Raw genomic sequence first — 19181 nt, 5'->3', positions numbered from 1 at the left:
GTTCGGTATTTAATCGAGAATTGTTGAAATTCTTAATGAAAGAAGTTAGAACATGGTTTGCGAAATCGGATGATTTCGATTGTAAAAATTCAAGGCATAGAAGGCTTTTCTTATATGATCTTATGTAAAAGTCATGAATAACCTATATTTAAAATATCTTTTTCGTAATCTTATTGTTTTCATAAATACACGTATCGTATGCGATAATTCTGGAAGCCGTTACCTTGCTTCAGCTATTTCACGCTTTATTATTCCACATTGTTACGAATTTTTGAAAAAACAAACCTACGTTGTACGTAATTAAAAATAGTCCTAATATAAGGCCTGGAAAACGATATACAAATATATTTAAAGATCCATCTCGAAATGTTAACTCAACAATTACGTAACAAAAGTAAACCATTGAATATATCGAGTATAAATCTATTTTAATCAAATTCAATTTCACACGAGGAATGTGCCATTTTCAATCAGTCGCAAAAATTTTCTTACATTTTATAGAAAGACGATTATTATTAAAATGGGAATGCTGATTATAGTAAATTTTATTTTAGTAAATTTAATTTATAAGCAAACTAATAGACGGTTGATATTTATTAATAGAGGAATAATTAATTTTATACCTTCTGTTGCTTTATTATGATTTATATTATGGATCATCAAATATAGGATCACCAGTTTCATTAAATTTAGTAAGGGAAGTTTTATTAATAATTGGATTAATTTCTTGATTTAAATGTATAGTTGTTATTTTAATTATATATTGTTTATTTAGATTTATTTATTCTATTTATTTATTTATATTTATTAATCATGGAAAAACTTATATTGAATTTAAAATTAATAATGGATTATTGGTTGAATATTTCATTTTAATGATACATTGAATTCCTTTGAATATAATGTTTTTAAAATTATATTTTATTTATTTAAATAGTTCAAGTTAAAATATTGATTTGTGATATCAATGATATAAATTTATTTATTTTAAATTATTTTAAAAATATTAGTTTGTGGAATTATATTATTTTTATTTAGATTAATAATAATAATAATAAGATTATATTCAATATTAATCAATTTGATTATTGCAACGATCCAAATATTTATCCAAATATATACATTGTGTATTTAAAAATTATTTTATCATTAGTTTGCATCGTACAAAAAAAATATATTACATTTCGAATTCTTTTTGATACTTTCGAATTTGACATAAATGTAACTAAAGAATTAAAAATAGATAACTCTTTTCTAATTTCTATAAATTCGTCCCTTAACACCGGCAATCGATGACGCGACACTAGCGCCATATGATCATTAATTTTTCGAATTATCACATTTTTTTCACAAACATAACAGAAATATATTTTGTTAATTCTTCAAAGTCGAAGCTTGAAACCAGTAACTTGTCCATTGTAATATTAAGAAATTGAATTTAAAATTTTATATCCTTGAAAAAAGAGTATTGGGAACAATAATTCAACAAAACAACAATATTCAATGAACAATGATAAATTAAGTCTTACAGATCGCAAGAAAATTATCACATGCAAAACCAACAGATCCAATTAGAAAGTATATCCACGATCATTTTTGCACATTTGTTGGGAATCGTCTCGTAGACTTCGCGTTAATTGACGATATATCGTGTTAATTGACTATATGTGCCGATTAATGGTTCACCGTTTCAAACCGCAGCCTCCGCGCGGGGCGACTGGTGGTCACGTTTTTAGCTAATCTGCTTTCACGCTCCAACAATTATGCACGACGAGGCGCCTTTCTACATTCCGCCATAATAAGCAGTCCTGGTCGCGACCTGGTCGGTGCTCACCGAGATTTTCCTGTTGCGTCCACTGCTCGTTACGCAACACCAACGCTTGGATACTTGTCACGTCACGATCCACTGATGACGATCGATGAATCGTAATTGCAGGTCGCGAAACGTTCGAAATATGCGTCCAAACGATAGGCGGATTACATAATCGATGCGTGTGTTTGTTTAACCGTTGATTTTCCGACAAATGCGAACCGTGAATGATTGTAATATTCGATTCTTACTGTGGGAAAAAAGATCGAGAAACGAGAGAGTGTCACGAGTTGTGAAATCGTGTATGCTCGAGGTAATTTCGAATTGCTTTTCAATTATGACTTGTAAAACGAATCAAGAATATTTACCAAAAAAAAAAAAAAATAAACAGTTCCTATGGAAAAATGTTTAAATATTATGTCGTTTTATTCTATTTATTATCTCGCTTATAAATTTTGAATTATAAAAATATAATTTTTCCAATTTCTTTTTTCGTATAATTATAGAAGCAAGAATTTAGAATTTAGAACAGGTAATAATTAATTTTTTTATAGCTAATCGATTCAATTGCGTTATACTTTTATTCTCGAGAAACGAAAATGAACGTTATAACAATATTAATCTACTAAATTAAATATTAAACTAACAATATATTTACTACGTTATATATACTGTAATAAAAATCAAGTTATTTCGTTCATATTCAAACAACCGACCCAGATACTAAGGAATAAATTTTTAATTCGATGCATTTTTGACCGACAAAATTATTCTTTCTGAAATAATCAGAATTAGAAGAAAAAAAAAAAAAAAAAACACCTACATTATCAAACGACTCGTTACAAAAAGCTTTCGCGTTATGAAAGTCAATGAAAGAATTCGACCAACAGGTTATCGTGTCTCCGGTAAATTAATTAAACACAGCCGCGAACGTACGAGCCGTGGCTTATAAATATGGAAATATAGCAAAAATATGGTGTGCGCGCGCATACTTTCGCGGTAATTTCTTGCGTCGAAGTAAGGCGAAATGATTTCTATAACGGGGACGCCGATAGCTGCCTTTTTTCCCTCGCACGCTTTCGAATGCGGGCCATTCGATGTCACAAGGATGCGGGCGAATTTCCACTCGAATTTCGAGATTTCCGTTCGAAAAGATCACGAGGGAGAACCGCATAGGGATGATTTCGTTGATTAAACGCGTGAGGATGAAGAGAACGCCTTGCCAGTTTCCCTTGGCAATATTTCACGCATCGTGAAATGCAGAGCCATTCGAGCGACATGGTGTACAAAAGTTCAATATCCTGATTGAAACTTCGTCAAGCATTCCAGTTACGTGCCAATGGCATTGGAGCCATTCATTTTCATTACTGGCGTCTCGATGTATCGAGACACTGGCGTTTAAAGGGTTTCTTTAAAACTGATCGGTTTGATAAAATAATGTTATGTTCGAGGGAAAATTATTTCAATATGTGTTTTTATGTTAATTTAATTGTAGAAAAATTTTTACACGAAGTGGAGGGAAGCGGAAAAGCGTACTTGAAAGTATGAATAAATTAGATCTGAATATGTAAACATGAAATTACCGTGCGAAAGATTGACATGCTGATTACGATACGGTTTGTAATGAGAATTTTCTACAATAGTTTATAACAATATATTTTACTTAATTCTATAATATTATATTATACGTAGAAAATAATATGGCACGAAGAAACTCGAGGGGAAATTCAAATTTAATTTTTTAACGATGCAATATTTTGTGATATCGTCAAATATCCACTAACACGTTACATAATCGATTTATAATTTCGATTACTTGGCGAACATAATAATCGCAATCTACTCGACGTAAAAATTTTTTCAAATTTTACGAGAAATCTGACACGCGATCTTACTTTTACCGACCACGTAACACTTTTCCAGCTCTGCTCTACACTTGATAAAATTTCAGCGATATCGATACCGTTGAAAACGATTAATTTCTATGGCGGCGTTAGTTAGCAATGCTCGTTAGTTATGGATCAAACTTCAACGATATCCTCGACACCCATCGTTAACGTGCACCGCTGCACGTGTCGCAATTCTTCGTTCCAAAAGCAAAGAGAAGCATTTGCGATGGCCCTAAGAGACTCTAAGGGAGCCACGTGTCCGACTAGTAAGGGCAAACAGAGAAAGGCGAGGTATTTTTCTACCCTAGCTTCGAGATCCAATGACGCTTTCGATCGACCGTGAAGCACGAAACGTAGAAACTTTGATCAAGCGTATTTCTGGCGAATCCAATTTTCTAAATATCCTCTATCCCTTCTGCTATCCCTTCGAAACCTTTCTTTTTGGAAATCGCCCTGCAAGGCTCGTGATTGAATTTCGTCGGCTAATCCAAATAGCTGCCATGGATGAACGTCCATTCGAGTTATGGTTCAATGGATTTAAAGGAGAGTATTAGATAGACATGATCGAAGGCGTAAATTTGTACTACAGGCGCACACTTGCATGCGTCTAATTTATGAACGGATCACACGCTCTAATGTACGCTTTCGTCACGGCTACTCCATCGAGATCGTTCTTGTGGATCATCAGGATGTTACTGATCCATGTCCAATGGGATTTCATGCTTTCATGATCGTTGCTACGTACTACCTGGGAAAAAGCGTATCGATAATAACAAAATATATTGAAAACCCATCGCTCGAATCGAAAGTTATTGGGAAAAAAAACATCATTGAGTTATATATATCGAGATTAAAAATTGATGATTTTTTAAATAATAATTATCGCGTTGCATTAGAACAATTCATAAAATTAATCAAACTCTTCATATATTATCTTACAATTAAATTCATTTAATCCTAAAAAATTTTGATTTTGATAAATGTTTATATGTAGAATAAATTATACGTAGAAATTTTTTCAATCAAATGTTTATAATTTTTTTTTTTTAATCTTATGAATATGAATTCTATCTGAGATTTTGACAATGCGATAACAGAGTATTAAATTCTGAAATTTGATAAATTTTAAGGATTGATTTCATCTCTTCGAGTATTCTAAATAGTAATCCATTATACTTTATATATTCGTAACGTTTCACGTATAAAATGAATTATTGTTATATATAATTTATTGAGTTAAACTCATTAAGGTGTACTTTTGCGATCGATAAATTTCAAATAAAAAATGTGCACCAATGGTAGACATTCATAGATAACACCCTGTAGATTTTGTGTAAACAGTCTCCATGCACAAACAGACAATGAGGAGGACGAACAATCCTCCCTCGCTCATCACCGCGATTCCTTTCCCCATATGTCGATTTATGGTCTCGCCATTAGACACGGTTCCCTAGTGCACCGCGGGAGTTCCAGTTCGATTCGCCCAGAACAGGATATCGTTTCCACCGAAGGAAGAAGCGGGGTCTTTATTGTTCTCTTTTGTTACGCCCAGACCGATGAAATACTTTTTCGTGTGTTTACACACAATATTGTATTCATGGCAAATCTGAACAAACATTGTTCTGGGGGAACCGAGAAGAAACAATAAATCCATGAATAACGTGGATCACATGCTCGTCTGTTTGTTCTGTAGTAATCAATCTTCCGTATACGGTGATACAGCGTGCATCTTTTATTATAGCACAACTTCGATATCTTCGGTCATTATGAAATAAAAAGGGACTACTTATTATTTATTACATTACGATAAACCTTTTCGGATAACCTCGATTAAAAATGTTTTGAAATCAACGTTAAATCATCTCTGATAATTGAGAATTTGTACAAATATAACTAATTTTGAAACAAGTATTTTAAATAAATGATAAATAATCGTGTCCATTTGTATACATTGAACTTAGCTTAGTAATAATTTTTTTAAATAATTATAACGATAATGAAAAACAATAAAAAGGCAATAATTGTTCGTTCCAGAGACATCTTGACAAAGGAAGCGACCTTGCCGAGGCGGCGAGTGCGAGCGGACTTCGCGAACTCGCAAGATCCTTGAAGCATCACCTTCGAGGATTCGGTTCCCGGCTGGAGGACAGGCGCGAGTACCTCGAAGACACGTCGAGATGTTGCCTGCTTCAAGACCGGGCGTACGAGTGGGCCCAGGAGGCACGCCTTGCCGGCGAACGAGGGGCCCAGCAGTTCCTCATGGCCAGGCCACCCTTGCCGCCCGAGCATTTCACCGAAATGATGGCACTCGCCGAGAAGCTCGGTAACGAAATCCTTCTGGAACAATGCCGCATCGCCAGGAACAAGTGTGCGGAAGCGCTCGAGATGGCGAGGACCACCTCCGCACCTGGCAGTCCCGCCAGAAGAAGATCCTCCTCGGAGTCTGCCACCTCCTGGGAAGACAGTTTGACCAAGAGTACGTAAATCTCGTCGTTTTTATCATATTTTATATTTTATATTCTACATACAAGAAGAATAATTTATGTAAATTATTGTAAAACCGATAAACACTTGTTTATTAATACGAATATGCTCATGTGTAATTTATGCAACCTCGTCGTGCGCGTTAACGTTCAAAATAAGATATGAAAAATTATTTCAAGATAAAGAGCGAAAAGACTGAAAAATATTTTCAAGATTCAGTTCCGCGCAAACTATTCTCTGGAACAATTATTCCAGGAACTTCGTGGGATGACAGCGACAGTAATGCATCGTACGCTTGTCCCATGGAGAGCGTAGGATCGACAGGAAGCGGCGGTCGGCCTGTACTGGACAACATTGCAGAGCTTCGAGAGAGCGCCGAACAGCTGCTCGATTGCTCTCCACCACGAACGCCACCCCGAAGTCCTGCTCCTAGACGGCTGGTAAAGCCACCGGTGAACTCACACCTTCACAGAGCTGCCAGCATCGCTCCTGGAATGAAGGCGAAAAAGTACGTAATAATGATTTATTGGAAATATAATTATGTTGGTTTAAACTAATATTATTTTCCAGTTTATTTCTATTTAATTACATTTTATCGTTCGTAACAAGTTTATATATATATATAAAATGCATGTATAATGTACAATTAATGGATGAGCATAGTTGCCAGTCTGATTAACATTCTTGTTGAAAACTTTTCACCGGGAATATATACAAGTGTTTTGCATCAATATATGTGGAGAGACGACGGATTTCGCTACGTTACGTTTTCGTATGATTCTTCTTCCGTGTTCTCCCCAGTTTAGCCATGCTAACAATGCTTATCTATCTAATAATTCTATCGTGCGATTATGCGGAATTGTTACGTGCACGGCACCGTGGTTAACGAGGAATTTCACCTTGCAGAACAATACTGCTCATAATGAGAGAAATGATACAGACCGAACGAGACTACGTGAAGTCCCTCGAATACATAATAGAGGTAACTGTTTCACCTACGTATAACGTAGTTCGAGTTGCATTTAATCTTACCATTAACGACGACCACTTGTTTTTGTCACCGAAGAATTATATTCCGGAGCTGGTGAGAGAGGACATTCCTCAGGCGCTCAGGGGACAGCGCAACGTGATCTTCGGCAACGTCGAGAAGATATACGAGTTCCATGGTCAGCATTTCTTACGGGAATTGGAACAATGTGAGCAGTCGCCAATGAATGTGGGGCAATGCTTCCTTAGACACGTGAGTTTCTTTTTTCTTTCTTCTTTACCTGTGTACATTGATTTTAGAAGTATTAACAAATAATAGATCATTGCTCGAAATTGGTCCAAATTTATGTGAAATTTATATATTTTTCCAAACATAATAAATGAAAAAGAAAAAGTTGAAATAAACATATCTATAAATTTTATAATTTGTCAAGTGAAATCTTAATACTCGATGTTTGAGTAAAAAATTTTTTTTAATAACATTAATCATTACTTATTTACGTTGCAGGAGAAGAAATTCTATCTTTACGCGTTGTACAACAAGAACAAACCAAATTCGGATTCCCTGATGGCCGAGTACGGCACTGCGTTCTTTAAGCAAAAGCAGCTCGAGCTTGGTGACAAGATGGACCTAGCTAGTTATCTATTGAAGCCAGTTCAACGAATGGGAAAGTACGCACTGTTATTGCAACAGCTGGTCAAAGCGGGCACTGATCTCTCGGAACAAATGTCCGGCAAAGACGACAAGGACGAGAAGGACGACGGTATGAAGCCAATAGTCGAGGGAGAAGCAGAACTGAGGGCAGCCGAACAGATGGTACGATTCCAGTTACGTCACGGAAACGACCTGTTGGCGATGGATTCACTGCGAGATTGCGATGTACGTCCATGATGTATTTCATAATAAAATGTAATACGTAGTCGCACGGTAATGTAACTAACTAATAACGATGTAGTAGACAAGAGACAATCGTTTCAACAATGGCAAATGGAGGAGTGTATGTAACGCGTTCTTTGTCGGAGGCCCGCGATACTATAGACGGTATAATGTTTACGTAATTTGTAGGTGAACGTGAAGGAACAAGGAAGACTACTTCGTCAAAACGAGTTCTTGGTATGGCAGGGTAAAGGCAAAAAGTGCCTACGACAAGTTTTCTTGTTTGAAGACCTTATCCTATTTAGCAAAGCGAGAAGATTCCCCGACAGGAAGGTGAGACAATCTTTTAATTTGATACAGTAGTTACATATATTTATTTTATAGATATGTATCGCATGCTAATTGATCGATCGTTTCAGAACCTCGATATCTACATCTATAAGCATAGCATCAAAACAACGGATATCGGGTTAACAGCCGTGATCGCGGACTCACCTACAAAGTTTGAGATTTGGTTCCGCAAGAGGAAACCAGGCGATACGTACACATTGCAGTGTGCAAGCGAAGAGATTAAGAAAGCCTGGACGGAGGAACTGAGCAACCTTTTATGGAAACAGGCGCTGCGAAACAGAGGTACGACTGCATTTTGAAATATAGTTTCCTGTGCGGCTCAATTTAACGAGAACACGTTTTTTTATGATGGTAGAAGTGCGCCTGGCGGAAATGTCGAGCATGGGCATCGGAAATAAACCTTGTTTGGACATTAGGCCTAGCGCGGATCAAATTAATGATCGTTCTATTAGTGTAGCTCAACTCTCGAAAAGTAAGTTTGCAATCTATTACAAGTATTTTAAACAAGCTTTATATTAAGTGATTTTATATGAGTCAAGTTTGATAAGTTTGCAAAACGATTAATTCAATTCTTTGCTATTAAATAGCACCTAGATTTAGAAACTCGATAGCAGTATCAATGTCAGAGGATTCGGGACGCTGCAGCAGAAGGCCGCACAGTGTTATTTCCGTGAGTTCATCATCGAGTAGCGGCGGAAGTAGCGGCCCTCCAACGACACTGAATCTTGGTTTGGATACAAGTCCTCGACCTCATCATCGCAGTACTACGCTCAATAGCCAATGTAGTGTTGGTATGTATATATTGTTCTTTCTTTCTTTTTTTTTTTTTTTAATCGGACGATTATAAGTAATATTTGTATCTTTACAAGTGATATATTGATGTAATTACAGAGAGTGGCATAATAGCTGATATTTCGATCGTCTCGGATGATGGTGGCGATGGAACTGAAAGAAGTCATTGGAACTCTACTCTGGAAAGTCCCACCTACCATTTGCCAACGACATCGACACCTCTTCAATCACCGACCAGCGCAACCGCGACAGCAACAGTTACCTCGGCTTCTTCGTCCGACACGAATCTTACACCATATGATCAAGACATGTCTATTAATTTATAAGTGTTACACCCTCTGAAAAAGATGGCGTGACTCTGATATAGAAGAGTACATATATATATAATATATACGTGTTGTCGATTCACTTGCAAGTTGTTTTATAGTGAATGCAGTGTGATTCACCCGAATTGCATACAGTTTTCCAATGGAAAGTGGCAACGTCTACGTATAACTGAATAGAGAGTATTAGAGCGCGTATTTTTCTTGGGCAATCATAGTTCGATGAATGACCATGAGCTATGAGTGATGTGTAAAATGGTGTGAACACACAGTCCAATTAAATTACTGTATTACGCTTATCACGTGAGTTCCGTAACAAGCGCCTCTTGCAAAAGATTTAAAACGGATCCTCCGTGTTACAAAGTTTGTAAAGAGGAACACACATGCATATATATATATATATATATATATGCTCACACACATTCACGGTATACCTTTATGTCCCAGACAGAAAGCTCAACTTTCAAGTGAATTTATCTTTTGATACGCTTCGAATTTCATTGATCTATAAACGATCGGATATATAGTTATCACGTCTGAATTTTATAAACCATTGATTTTTCAGAAGTAACGGCGACGTGTATTTTCTTATACTATCTCCTCAAATCCACCAACGTGCTCAAGAGAAAGATCATAGATACAAATGTGTTCCGACAGAATCTATATGTGTATAGCTGCATGTTTCACAATGTGCTGCAGTATCGCAAACAGTATGCACTGGTTGCCATTATTCTCATAAACATTGGCATTCCTGATTAATCAGTGATTGAGAATATTATCTCGAATTACCGACCAATTTATGTATGGTACTTTTATACTTTATTTATATGTTTAGTGAATAAATATTGATATTCCATGTCCACATTGTGTTCGCGCTTACTACTACGAATTGAAGACGTAATCGTTAAATTACGTCATAGTCGAGTATACAAAGATTTTTTTTTTTTTTTTTTTTTAATATAACCTGAAGATCGATTGTTATTTCATATCATATCATTCTCTTCAGGAATTCCATTAATATCAAAATCATTGTTCGTCTTCTTGTCGAATGCGTTTTCAACAAAATGCGCGTCCGACAGAACACATCCTTTCAGGAATGTCAAAACAATGCGCACACATACATACCACTTTGTAATATAATGTAATATTAAAGGTTTATACGATATAGCCACAAGTAATATAACCGATAGTCTAAATATATATTATTTCCAGATTATATATTAAATATATATAATATTATATTCTTTTTATGTCAGTCATTTGTAAAACCTTTTATCACCTGTAGATGTAAACCTAACTCTGGCCTGTACACAAAAGCCAAATTCTATCCTCTGTCTTTTTCTTTCTCTTTCTCTTTCTTATTATCTCTTTTTCTTTTTCTCTATTTAGAAAAAAAGAGAAGCAAGCTACATTTAAGTAATATTTCTTTTATGATTATTATTGTGTGGTCGTTTTAAAAAGTTTAGCTTAAGCTTAACTATTAAGTTGCGTCCACACAAAATATGTTTTTCACGTTAGTTTCTTTCTATCCAAGAAATTTATAATTTTAACTGTGCAGGTTCGATTATGGTTCGTTGACTGATATTTTTTGGCATAAAATTGACATATATCATCGTAATATATATCGCAATTTTCGTACGCAATATCGTAATTCAATTACATATGCGATAAAAAGCTTTGCGTCTTGTTCCAAATTCAAAAAATTCAATCAAGAATACACAATCGCCTGTATCGGTTTTGATCATAGTCATGCGCTTAGTGAGCTCTAGCGACCGAAGAAAGTAAAATCACAGCGCATGTAGCAATCAGTAATTATCCCGTTATATAATTCTGTATTGTTACTGCTTAAACAAGTCAGTCGAGATCAAGCCATTGTTATTGCCAAGGTCTGCCAAGGTATTTGAATGATATCTTATGGATAATGACCAAATTCCGTTTAGTTCGTATTTTGGGGTCGATCGAAGAATTTAAGGTATATTAGAAAATGTAGTTGTAGATTATAGTTAGTTAATGAAAAAAAAAAAAAAAAAAAAAAAAATATCCTGGCACAGTCTGATGCATCCCTGTATCGTTTTCTTTTATTTACAAATCGTATTTTAATTGTATTATATATCGCGATCACATTTTTCGAGAATCGAAACTATCATTCGATGGATCGAAATCGAATAGAAAATTGCGAGCATGCCATACGAAATCGGTGCATCCGGCTGAGCATCCCGCTCTTCGAAAGTGAGACTAAACGAAACAAAAGTAAATATTCTATTTTCTATAGTTTTTGTTTGTTGTTGCTTTTAAATTAGGGATGTCGAATTTAATAATGATAGTAAGGAATAACACGGTACCTTAAGATACACAAATAGTCACTTAATTGTGTGTACACGCTCGTAGATATTTATTAATATTTTTTTAAATAGATTGTTTTAATCTATAGATTTATTCGCATCATTATAACGAAATGTATATATATATATTATATATTTACATTAATAACATGATTATTTCAGTATTGTACTGTGTCTAACACTGATGTATTTTATTACTTGCTAAATATACTGTATTGGGTGCCTTTTGTAGCGAAGATAAAATCTTTAATTTTTTATCTATTTTGTTCCATACCTTGTTTTCAAAATGCCATATAAAAATATAAATAATGCATAATTGCTTATTTCATAGTGTGTTTACTTCAAAAATTACGTATAAAGTTTAATCACTGGTACATATGTGTGAAATTGTGCATCATGTTATATCGAATGTATTAATCGATACTCGGGTAGTAGTTCAAATCATAAATCGATGCGCGGTAAATCGAAACGTATTCCGTTATTGATGAAGTAAAATTTTTATCGTTTAAACTCGGTTAAGGTATTCGTTATATATTCGTGATATAAATATTTTATTTGTTTTCAAACATTCTTTACAAACAACAATAGGCTTTCAGTTTTTGTGTACAATTGATACTTTTAACATATTTTATAAATACAAAATATGTAAGAAGCATATGAAAGACGTGTCTAATAGCAATAAAAGTGCTATATTTCATCGATTCTGCCGGACCATAAACTACAGAGTATTTTTATGTCATTGTAAGTACATATTTCTGAAAAAATTTAATTATCGCCATGTGCATAGTTGATATATTTGCAATAATGTAATCTTATTCATTTAAATAGTATCAATATTAAGATATTTGCTTGTCATACTTTTAATTGTCATGCTTTTAATTGTAGATGTGTCATAGAAGTGTATAAAAAGACTTATTTTTTATAATATAAAGAAATTTTTTACAAGGACCTTCTTATATTTTAATAATAAAATTTGATCCCAGCAGAAAATTTCATAATATTCTTTCACATAATAAAAACGTATAATTTAATAAGTTTTGTCACCTGTTATCTTAAAAAAATCACAAACCTTTTAATAGAAATATTTATCCGTAATTCTTGATAATTTTTAAATATTTTATATAAATATATATATATATATATATATATATATATATATATATAGAAAAAAACATTCCTTAATATTTCAAACATAAAAGTTTAAGATATACATATATAGGATGTTTAAAATTTTAACGTTAAACGTTGTCACTATATTCTATAGTTTTAAATAAGAAAAAAATGTTATAAATACATAGGTTATTTGAAATTTTATTATTAAAAAAACATTTAAGAAAGAAAATATAATTATATAACAAAAATATGAAATACAAAAGAAATTATAGTAGATGCATGATTGATACTCACACTATAATATAAGATTAATAATATTTATATTTATTTTTTATAAAAAATAATTAATTCTCTATCTTAAAAAACATCTATTATTCGTGATAATATAATATTAACAACAAAAATAGAAATTATTACTTTACAAATTTTCACTTTGTTTTATTTTAATTTACATAAAGAAATTGAAGATAAGTATTATTGATCTTATTAATTATTTATATTATTGCTTTCTTTGTATTTCATATTTCTGCTACAATTTCTTAATGAATCTCTACATGACTTATGTTTATATAAAATTATTTTCTTATTTAAAATTACAGAAAATGACAACTTTTAGTCATTAAAATTTGTATATAAACATCACATTTATATATATTCTTAATATCAGTACCTTAGCATTAAACAACACTGCAGGCATTCTTTTTCTTATTCTCAATAATATCACATTTTGGCATGGGTCATAATTCTTTCTTAGTTTCCTTTAAATTTTCAGGAAGAGATGTTGATCTTTGTATAGGTTTTTGTTCAGTCAATTCGTGTGTTACAACAGATTTTGATTTCTGCATTTCTATTTCTTTTTTCTTTAATATAGATGCTCCAGTAAATCCTGTATTTGTAAGAAATATTGTAAATATTATGAATTCATATTATAGTAATAGTGCACTAATATGCACTAATTTACCTAAAATACCACAACCTATGGCAGTTAGTCCACCAACTTTTAATCCAGCTAATAAACCAATTGGTCCACCAATACAAGATCCTATTACCGCTCCTGCTAATGGATACATAGCAACTTTGTATCTAGCAGCTTTTTCAAGAAATTTTTCTCCTTCTTTGACATTTACATTTGCTTCCACTATATCATCTTCTGCTGAATTCACTAATTCCTTTTGATCCTAATTATAAAAAAAGAAAATTATATGTATGAGCAAAAAATAATAAATATCAATAAATAAGATAATTTACATCAACAATTTTGTTAAAATCAACAAATAATTGATGTAATTGATGTATATCTCCTTGCAAGGTATTCCAAGCATGCAGACATGCCTCCTGATGTTGCAAGTCCTGTTGTTCTTTTTGAAGCTGGATATATGTATTGTCAAGTGGATGACTATTGGCTTGATCTTCATTTATGGATGATTCTGGTGACATGGGCAAATTTAACTCTAATTCTACAAGCAAATATAAATAAACTTCATATAACAACTTCAAGTAATGTAAGTAATCTTTTTTAATACGAAATATAATTTTATTTTACCCATATATTCTTTTATTGCATTTAAAATACTCGCACGTGCATTAGCAGTCAGTTTATCAAATTGATTAATATCAGAATCAAGAACATGAGCTCTTAAAGTATCCATTTGATATAAAAGTTCTTTGAGTTGTTTTATAATTCTTGCTACATTTATGTGTTCTCTACGCATTTTTTCCCAATCATGTTGTGCTTGATACTATATTATAACAAAACATTATGCAAACATTTATTATTTAACTAATGATTTGATTTACTACTTACTTTTTGAATGTTAGTTTTATGTCGTTTCAACAAATCAACATGATGTGGTATTGCCACATTGAAATTATTAATTTGAATTTCTAAGCGTCTAATAGGTTGCTTTATAGCAATATTTTCTGGTGAGGACGACATGTTTCGATGTCGTCTTACACAAAGTTTTGTCTGTTTTATCCAATTGCATTAAATTGTTTTTATAATTCTTAAAACAATTTTTTGAAGATGTTTAACTTACAACATATTATGTTATAAAAACACTAAAGTTAATAATTTCTTTTTTAATAAAATATTAAACATTTATATTATAGAAGCTATAATAGCTTGTTGCACGATCAATTTATTTTTATGTATATCAATCAAAAAAGATAACCAATCAGCTGATTATTTCTACGCTGTAATATACTTACAATCATTTACTAGCATCAATGCCATCTGTACTAATTTTCAAATAGTTAACTCAAAATAATTCATATTATATTGTATAGATGGCAGCATTCATATTTTATATACAAAAAATATTTTTTTTTAATGAAATTAATTTATCAATAATTAAAAAATATGAGTTTTTGATTTATTAACATGAATTTCTATTTTTTTTACAATTTTGTTTTTTTATTTATACAAAAAGCAGCATAAATATATATTAATATGCTAACATTTTTAAAAGATCAATTCTATAGACCAAACAAACAAAAATTGCTATATAAAAATGTCTATTGAGGCTTTTTAAGTTTATAAATAATTTACATTTGATGAAATGAGTCGAAGATAGATTGAAGCTATTTTATTTCTGCTTATTTATTTCTTTTTCAATTATATTAAATTTTTTATTTTCTTTTTTTATTAAGATATATAATTTCACGCGAAAGGAAAAAAAGAAAAAAAAGAAAGAAAAAATATAAACTTTATTATCTTCTGTACTATTACATCTATACTTTTTTCTTTTGAATAGCCATCGAGTTAGCCAATTGTACTGAGAATTTCGATGCGTCTCGAATTCAAGTTCTATCAGAGTTAAACAATAGCTACTCGTTCACTATCAGCCAGAAAGTCGCAAAACGCTGTTCCAAAAGGACGTACGATCTTGATGAGTTTCACGAGGGCTCGCCGAATGTACAATTCGGTATAAAGCCGATGAAGCTTTCGGTAATGAAAAACCGATTGCGACCAAATAGGCTCTGGGCTGCCAGTGACGTGTAATCGAGTCTTCTCTTTCGTCCCTCTACCATACCACCATCCATCTCCGTTTTACTCGCCTTCTTGTTTCTCTCTTTACCTTTTCCCTCGTTTTTCCACTCCCGCCTACCCTATGAGCTTCCATTAACCACCATACGTCATATATACGGGTGGAGGAAACCATTTTGTCCCGGTTTCTGGTGACCTCTTATTTGAAAACGGTGTTCAAATTACTATAGGCCATCTCGATATTCTCCCTTTTGTTATTACTGCTCGGATGAATAATTCGATGTTTGACATCGTATATTCTTTTAATTTGCGAAAAGAAAATTTTACAGTTTTTTTTTATTCTTCGTGTGATAACATTAAATCTTCATCGAGAGCTTAAATGATTAATAAAAAAAAAGATAATGAAATAAATCCAAAATGAATATGATAGAATTGAAATTTTGAGAAATTTGTCTTCTTAGATTTATATTCAATTGATATTTCTTAATATCTATGTGATAGATGATTGGATTGATTTGGATTAATTTAATTTTAGTTTACATTCTAATTTACATTCATATCAAATGAAGAAGAAATATGTCAGAAAAAAGTAATTCAATTCTATACAAGTTAAATAAAAATCGCCATTCGTCTCTTTTCTTTTAATTACTATATTCTCTTCGTCTGTTTCTGCTTCCTCACTTTATTTTCCTGCAGACTTGACTCCCATTATTCCCAGACAGTTCTTTCTTTGCAAAGAAGGCAATCGTCTCGATTTTTTCCAATAAAACAATTAGCTTGGGAACGAAAGGCGAAACAAGATAAAACAGGAAATGAAAAATAGACGTGAGCAACGGAGATCTATGCTTTGTGTGTGTGTGTGTGTGTGTGTGTGTGTGTGTATGCCAGTGTAAGAAGGTATTGCTCATTAGAATGCAACGTGCTTGTCTGCAATCAGACTGGTACAGACCTCTAACTAGCTGTAGACCCAACGAGAGGAATGGATACGAACGTATCGCAAAATCAGATCAATGTATCATCGATCTCTTTTTAATATTTTTTATTTTTTTCATCAAAACATTCATCCTCACTCTTATTAGATCCATGTTCTTTTGAAACTTTAACAAAGAAATATCAATAAATTGTTCAATAAATAATTCAATACATTATAAGGATTCACGATTATTTGATTAAAGAAAATTAACAAAAGGAAAATTCGAATATAAAATTATTTTAATATACAAATACATTTTTGATAAACATTGAGGAAGTAAGGTGATATTAATTCGTTCGAAAGCAGTGATTTCATTATTAGATTATACGAATTACGATTTCTGTTTTGGATAAAATATTCAGATAGAGAAATGGGATTTATTAAATGCGAACAAACGAATGAAGAAACAGTTGCGACTGTTCCTAGACTGTTCTATTCTCGAGGAAACTCGAATGCTGAATACGTGCCTATGTTATGAAATAATATCACTTTCGAGTTCCTAATTAAAGATCCAAAATCGATAAAGCATTGAAATGCACGATGGTAAACATTGAAATTAGAAAGAACGTTTCGAAGAGGGAATTTTCAAGATGATATTCTATTTTGAAATTCTTATAAAGAAATTATTAGATTTTATTTTATTTTATTTTTCGTTTCATTAAAGAAACAATTTTAGAAGAAACGAAACGAATAATTATTCATGTATTTTCATTTGTTTTATGATCTAAAAGAGAGATATTCTATTATGGATCAAAAATACTTATGGTGTATTAATTATATTTTTATATCCCTATTTTGAGAATGAATAATTATTTATATATCGTAACAAATTTTTAATCTTAATATCATCGAAATAGAAAAACAAAAACGAATGAATCTCTTTAAAGATCATTCGTTTTTTTCTCAATTTTCAAAATTTGTCTCCGACAGTTTTAATTTCATATATCCAATTAAATAACATTTTTCCTAACTTCAATTCCTTTTTTAAAGCTATTCTAGAATAATTTTATTTTCGACACGCGTTTCTAAAAATATTCCAAATCACGTTAACATCGAGATCGTTCAATTTTCCTCGAGCTCCTCCAATTTCTCCAATTTTATCGGCGAAAATTCATCGAACGATCTTTCATTTAGAAAGCACTTTCCACTTGCAGCTCACTCGCGATTAAATGACATCGCTGCTACGTAATAACGTTAAGTCAACGCGTGTCGCGCTTGGATCAGGCGAGATTCATTTTCCATCGAAGAGCGAGCCGTTCAATAAAAGCGGCAGAATATGCAAATTTCAAACATAGATCATCACACCTGATGACGACGACGACGACGACGACGACGACGACGATGATGATGATGTAAAATATGCGAAGTATAATACGCGAGATAATAGAACGGAGTTGGTTCAGCGAAGCCTTTCGAAAGTCTCCTCGAAACTTCCATGATTTGGAAACGTGCGACAATGAGTTTATATAACTGAACGCGTCATTGCATCCATTTTGAATCAACAACGGCGACGTTCATATTAATTAAATCGCTGCCTTCGCCGCCAAAGCGGATTTCGTCCATGTCTTGGTACTGTGAGGTGAGTCGTTGGATTACAGCCCGGCGACAATGTCGCGGATCAGCGTCGACGATTTAATTAATCTACACCCGCGTGTAAAACGCGCTCAACCCAGATCGGGAGGAAATTAAAGGCGCGCGTTTAAAAGTCCAATCTCTCACACGTTTATGGCTAAATTTCTTATTTTTTCAGTTTCTTGCCTTAAAGGCTTCAAATTGCGATCAATTTGGCGGATCATAGATCTTAGGGATGAAATTATATGAAATATTCAATGTTGAAATTCTTAATTTTAATTGATATATTAATTAACGAATAGATCACGAATATTTTTATATACTCTATACTCTTCTATGTTTTGGTTTAAAAAATTTCATTCCTCAAACACATATCCCGCGAATATATTTTAACACTCTCTACATTTTGAGATTTTAATTCTCGTTTCGCGTGTAAGAATATTAAAAAAATGTCGGACGCGATGGAGGTAAACACTTGGCGCGCCTGTAAATTAATTCATGCAAACGGCTAATTCGAGTGTCCGAAACAGATTGATCAGCCGAAAGATCGTTCAGGCATATCGAGTAAATTGGTTTGCTGATTTTCATCGGATATCCGATTTAACCAGTCTACCGAACCAGCGACAGGAGAGCCGAAGTTTTCTGAAAATAATGAATCCCATTGAGATTCATCCACTGACAC

General features: G+C 32.8%; 2 protein-coding genes across 11 annotated transcripts in view; one reads left to right on the top strand and one right to left on the bottom strand.

Annotated features, from left to right (window-relative positions):
• Positions 1–10759, top strand: part of LOC100867566 (puratrophin-1) — a 344145-nt gene extending 333386 nt beyond the window's left edge. For 4 of the 5 annotated variants that reach the window (XM_086912709.1, XM_012486434.3, XM_086912708.1 and 1 more), the window contains 10 exons: positions 5734–6175; positions 6439–6691; positions 7090–7165; positions 7250–7423; positions 7679–8050; positions 8237–8380; positions 8467–8680; positions 8754–8870; positions 8986–9189; positions 9290–10759. In XM_086912709.1, the coding sequence (XP_086768835.1) occupies positions 5734–6175; positions 6439–6691; positions 7090–7165; positions 7250–7423; positions 7679–8050; positions 8237–8380; positions 8467–8680; positions 8754–8870; positions 8986–9189; positions 9290–9516 (2223 nt within the window). In that variant the 3' untranslated portion in view covers positions 9517–10759. The remainder of the gene's footprint in view (positions 1–5733; positions 6176–6438; positions 6692–7089; positions 7166–7249; positions 7424–7678; positions 8051–8236; positions 8381–8466; positions 8681–8753; positions 8871–8985; positions 9190–9289) is intronic. The other variant, XM_086912707.1, reaches the window with a different exon arrangement.
• On the bottom strand, positions 4509–15205 carry Syx17 (syntaxin 17). Of its 6 annotated transcripts, XR_015293456.1 has the most exons (8): positions 14773–15193; positions 14512–14707; positions 14217–14425; positions 13930–14146; positions 13639–13854; positions 7216–7451; positions 6477–6672; positions 4509–6152 (listed from the first exon to the last, which is right to left on the bottom strand). XR_015293456.1 is itself a non-coding variant. In XM_086912713.1 (5 exons), exons 1-5 carry the CDS (start codon positions 14902–14904, stop codon positions 13706–13708), a joined length of 903 nt encoding a protein of 300 aa, XP_086768839.1. In that variant the 5' UTR covers positions 14905–15205; the 3' UTR covers positions 12390–13705. The 6 variants fall into 6 exon arrangements, 2 of the variants coding, with proteins under 2 accessions (XP_086768839.1, XP_086768840.1); XR_015293455.1 differs by having other exon boundaries at positions 4509–6672; XR_015293458.1 differs by having other exon boundaries at positions 4509–6672; positions 14301–14425; positions 14773–15187.
• Positions 15206–19181: the final 3976 nt, after the last annotated feature.

Source organism: Apis florea, unplaced genomic scaffold (genome assembly GCF_048593485.1).
Source record: "Apis florea isolate Af1SG1 unplaced genomic scaffold, ASM4859348v1 contig_3493_pilon, whole genome shotgun sequence".
NCBI lineage: Eukaryota > Metazoa > Arthropoda > Insecta > Hymenoptera > Apidae > Apis > Apis florea.
This window is presented reverse-complemented; position numbering and strand designations above follow the sequence as displayed.

Coding starts and splice junctions, on each gene's coding strand:
- Syx17 (XM_086912713.1), bottom strand. CDS start 14,904: ATGTCGTCCTCACCAGAAAATATTGCTATAAAGCAACCTATTAGACGC. Junction 14,426..14,511: donor TGCAATAAAAGAATATATGG/GTAAAATAAAAT, acceptor ATTTGCTTGTAG/AATTAGAGTTAAATTTGCCC. Junction 13,855..13,929: donor CATAGGTTGTGGTATTTTAG/GTAAATTAGTGC, acceptor TTACAAATACAG/GATTTACTGGAGCATCTATA.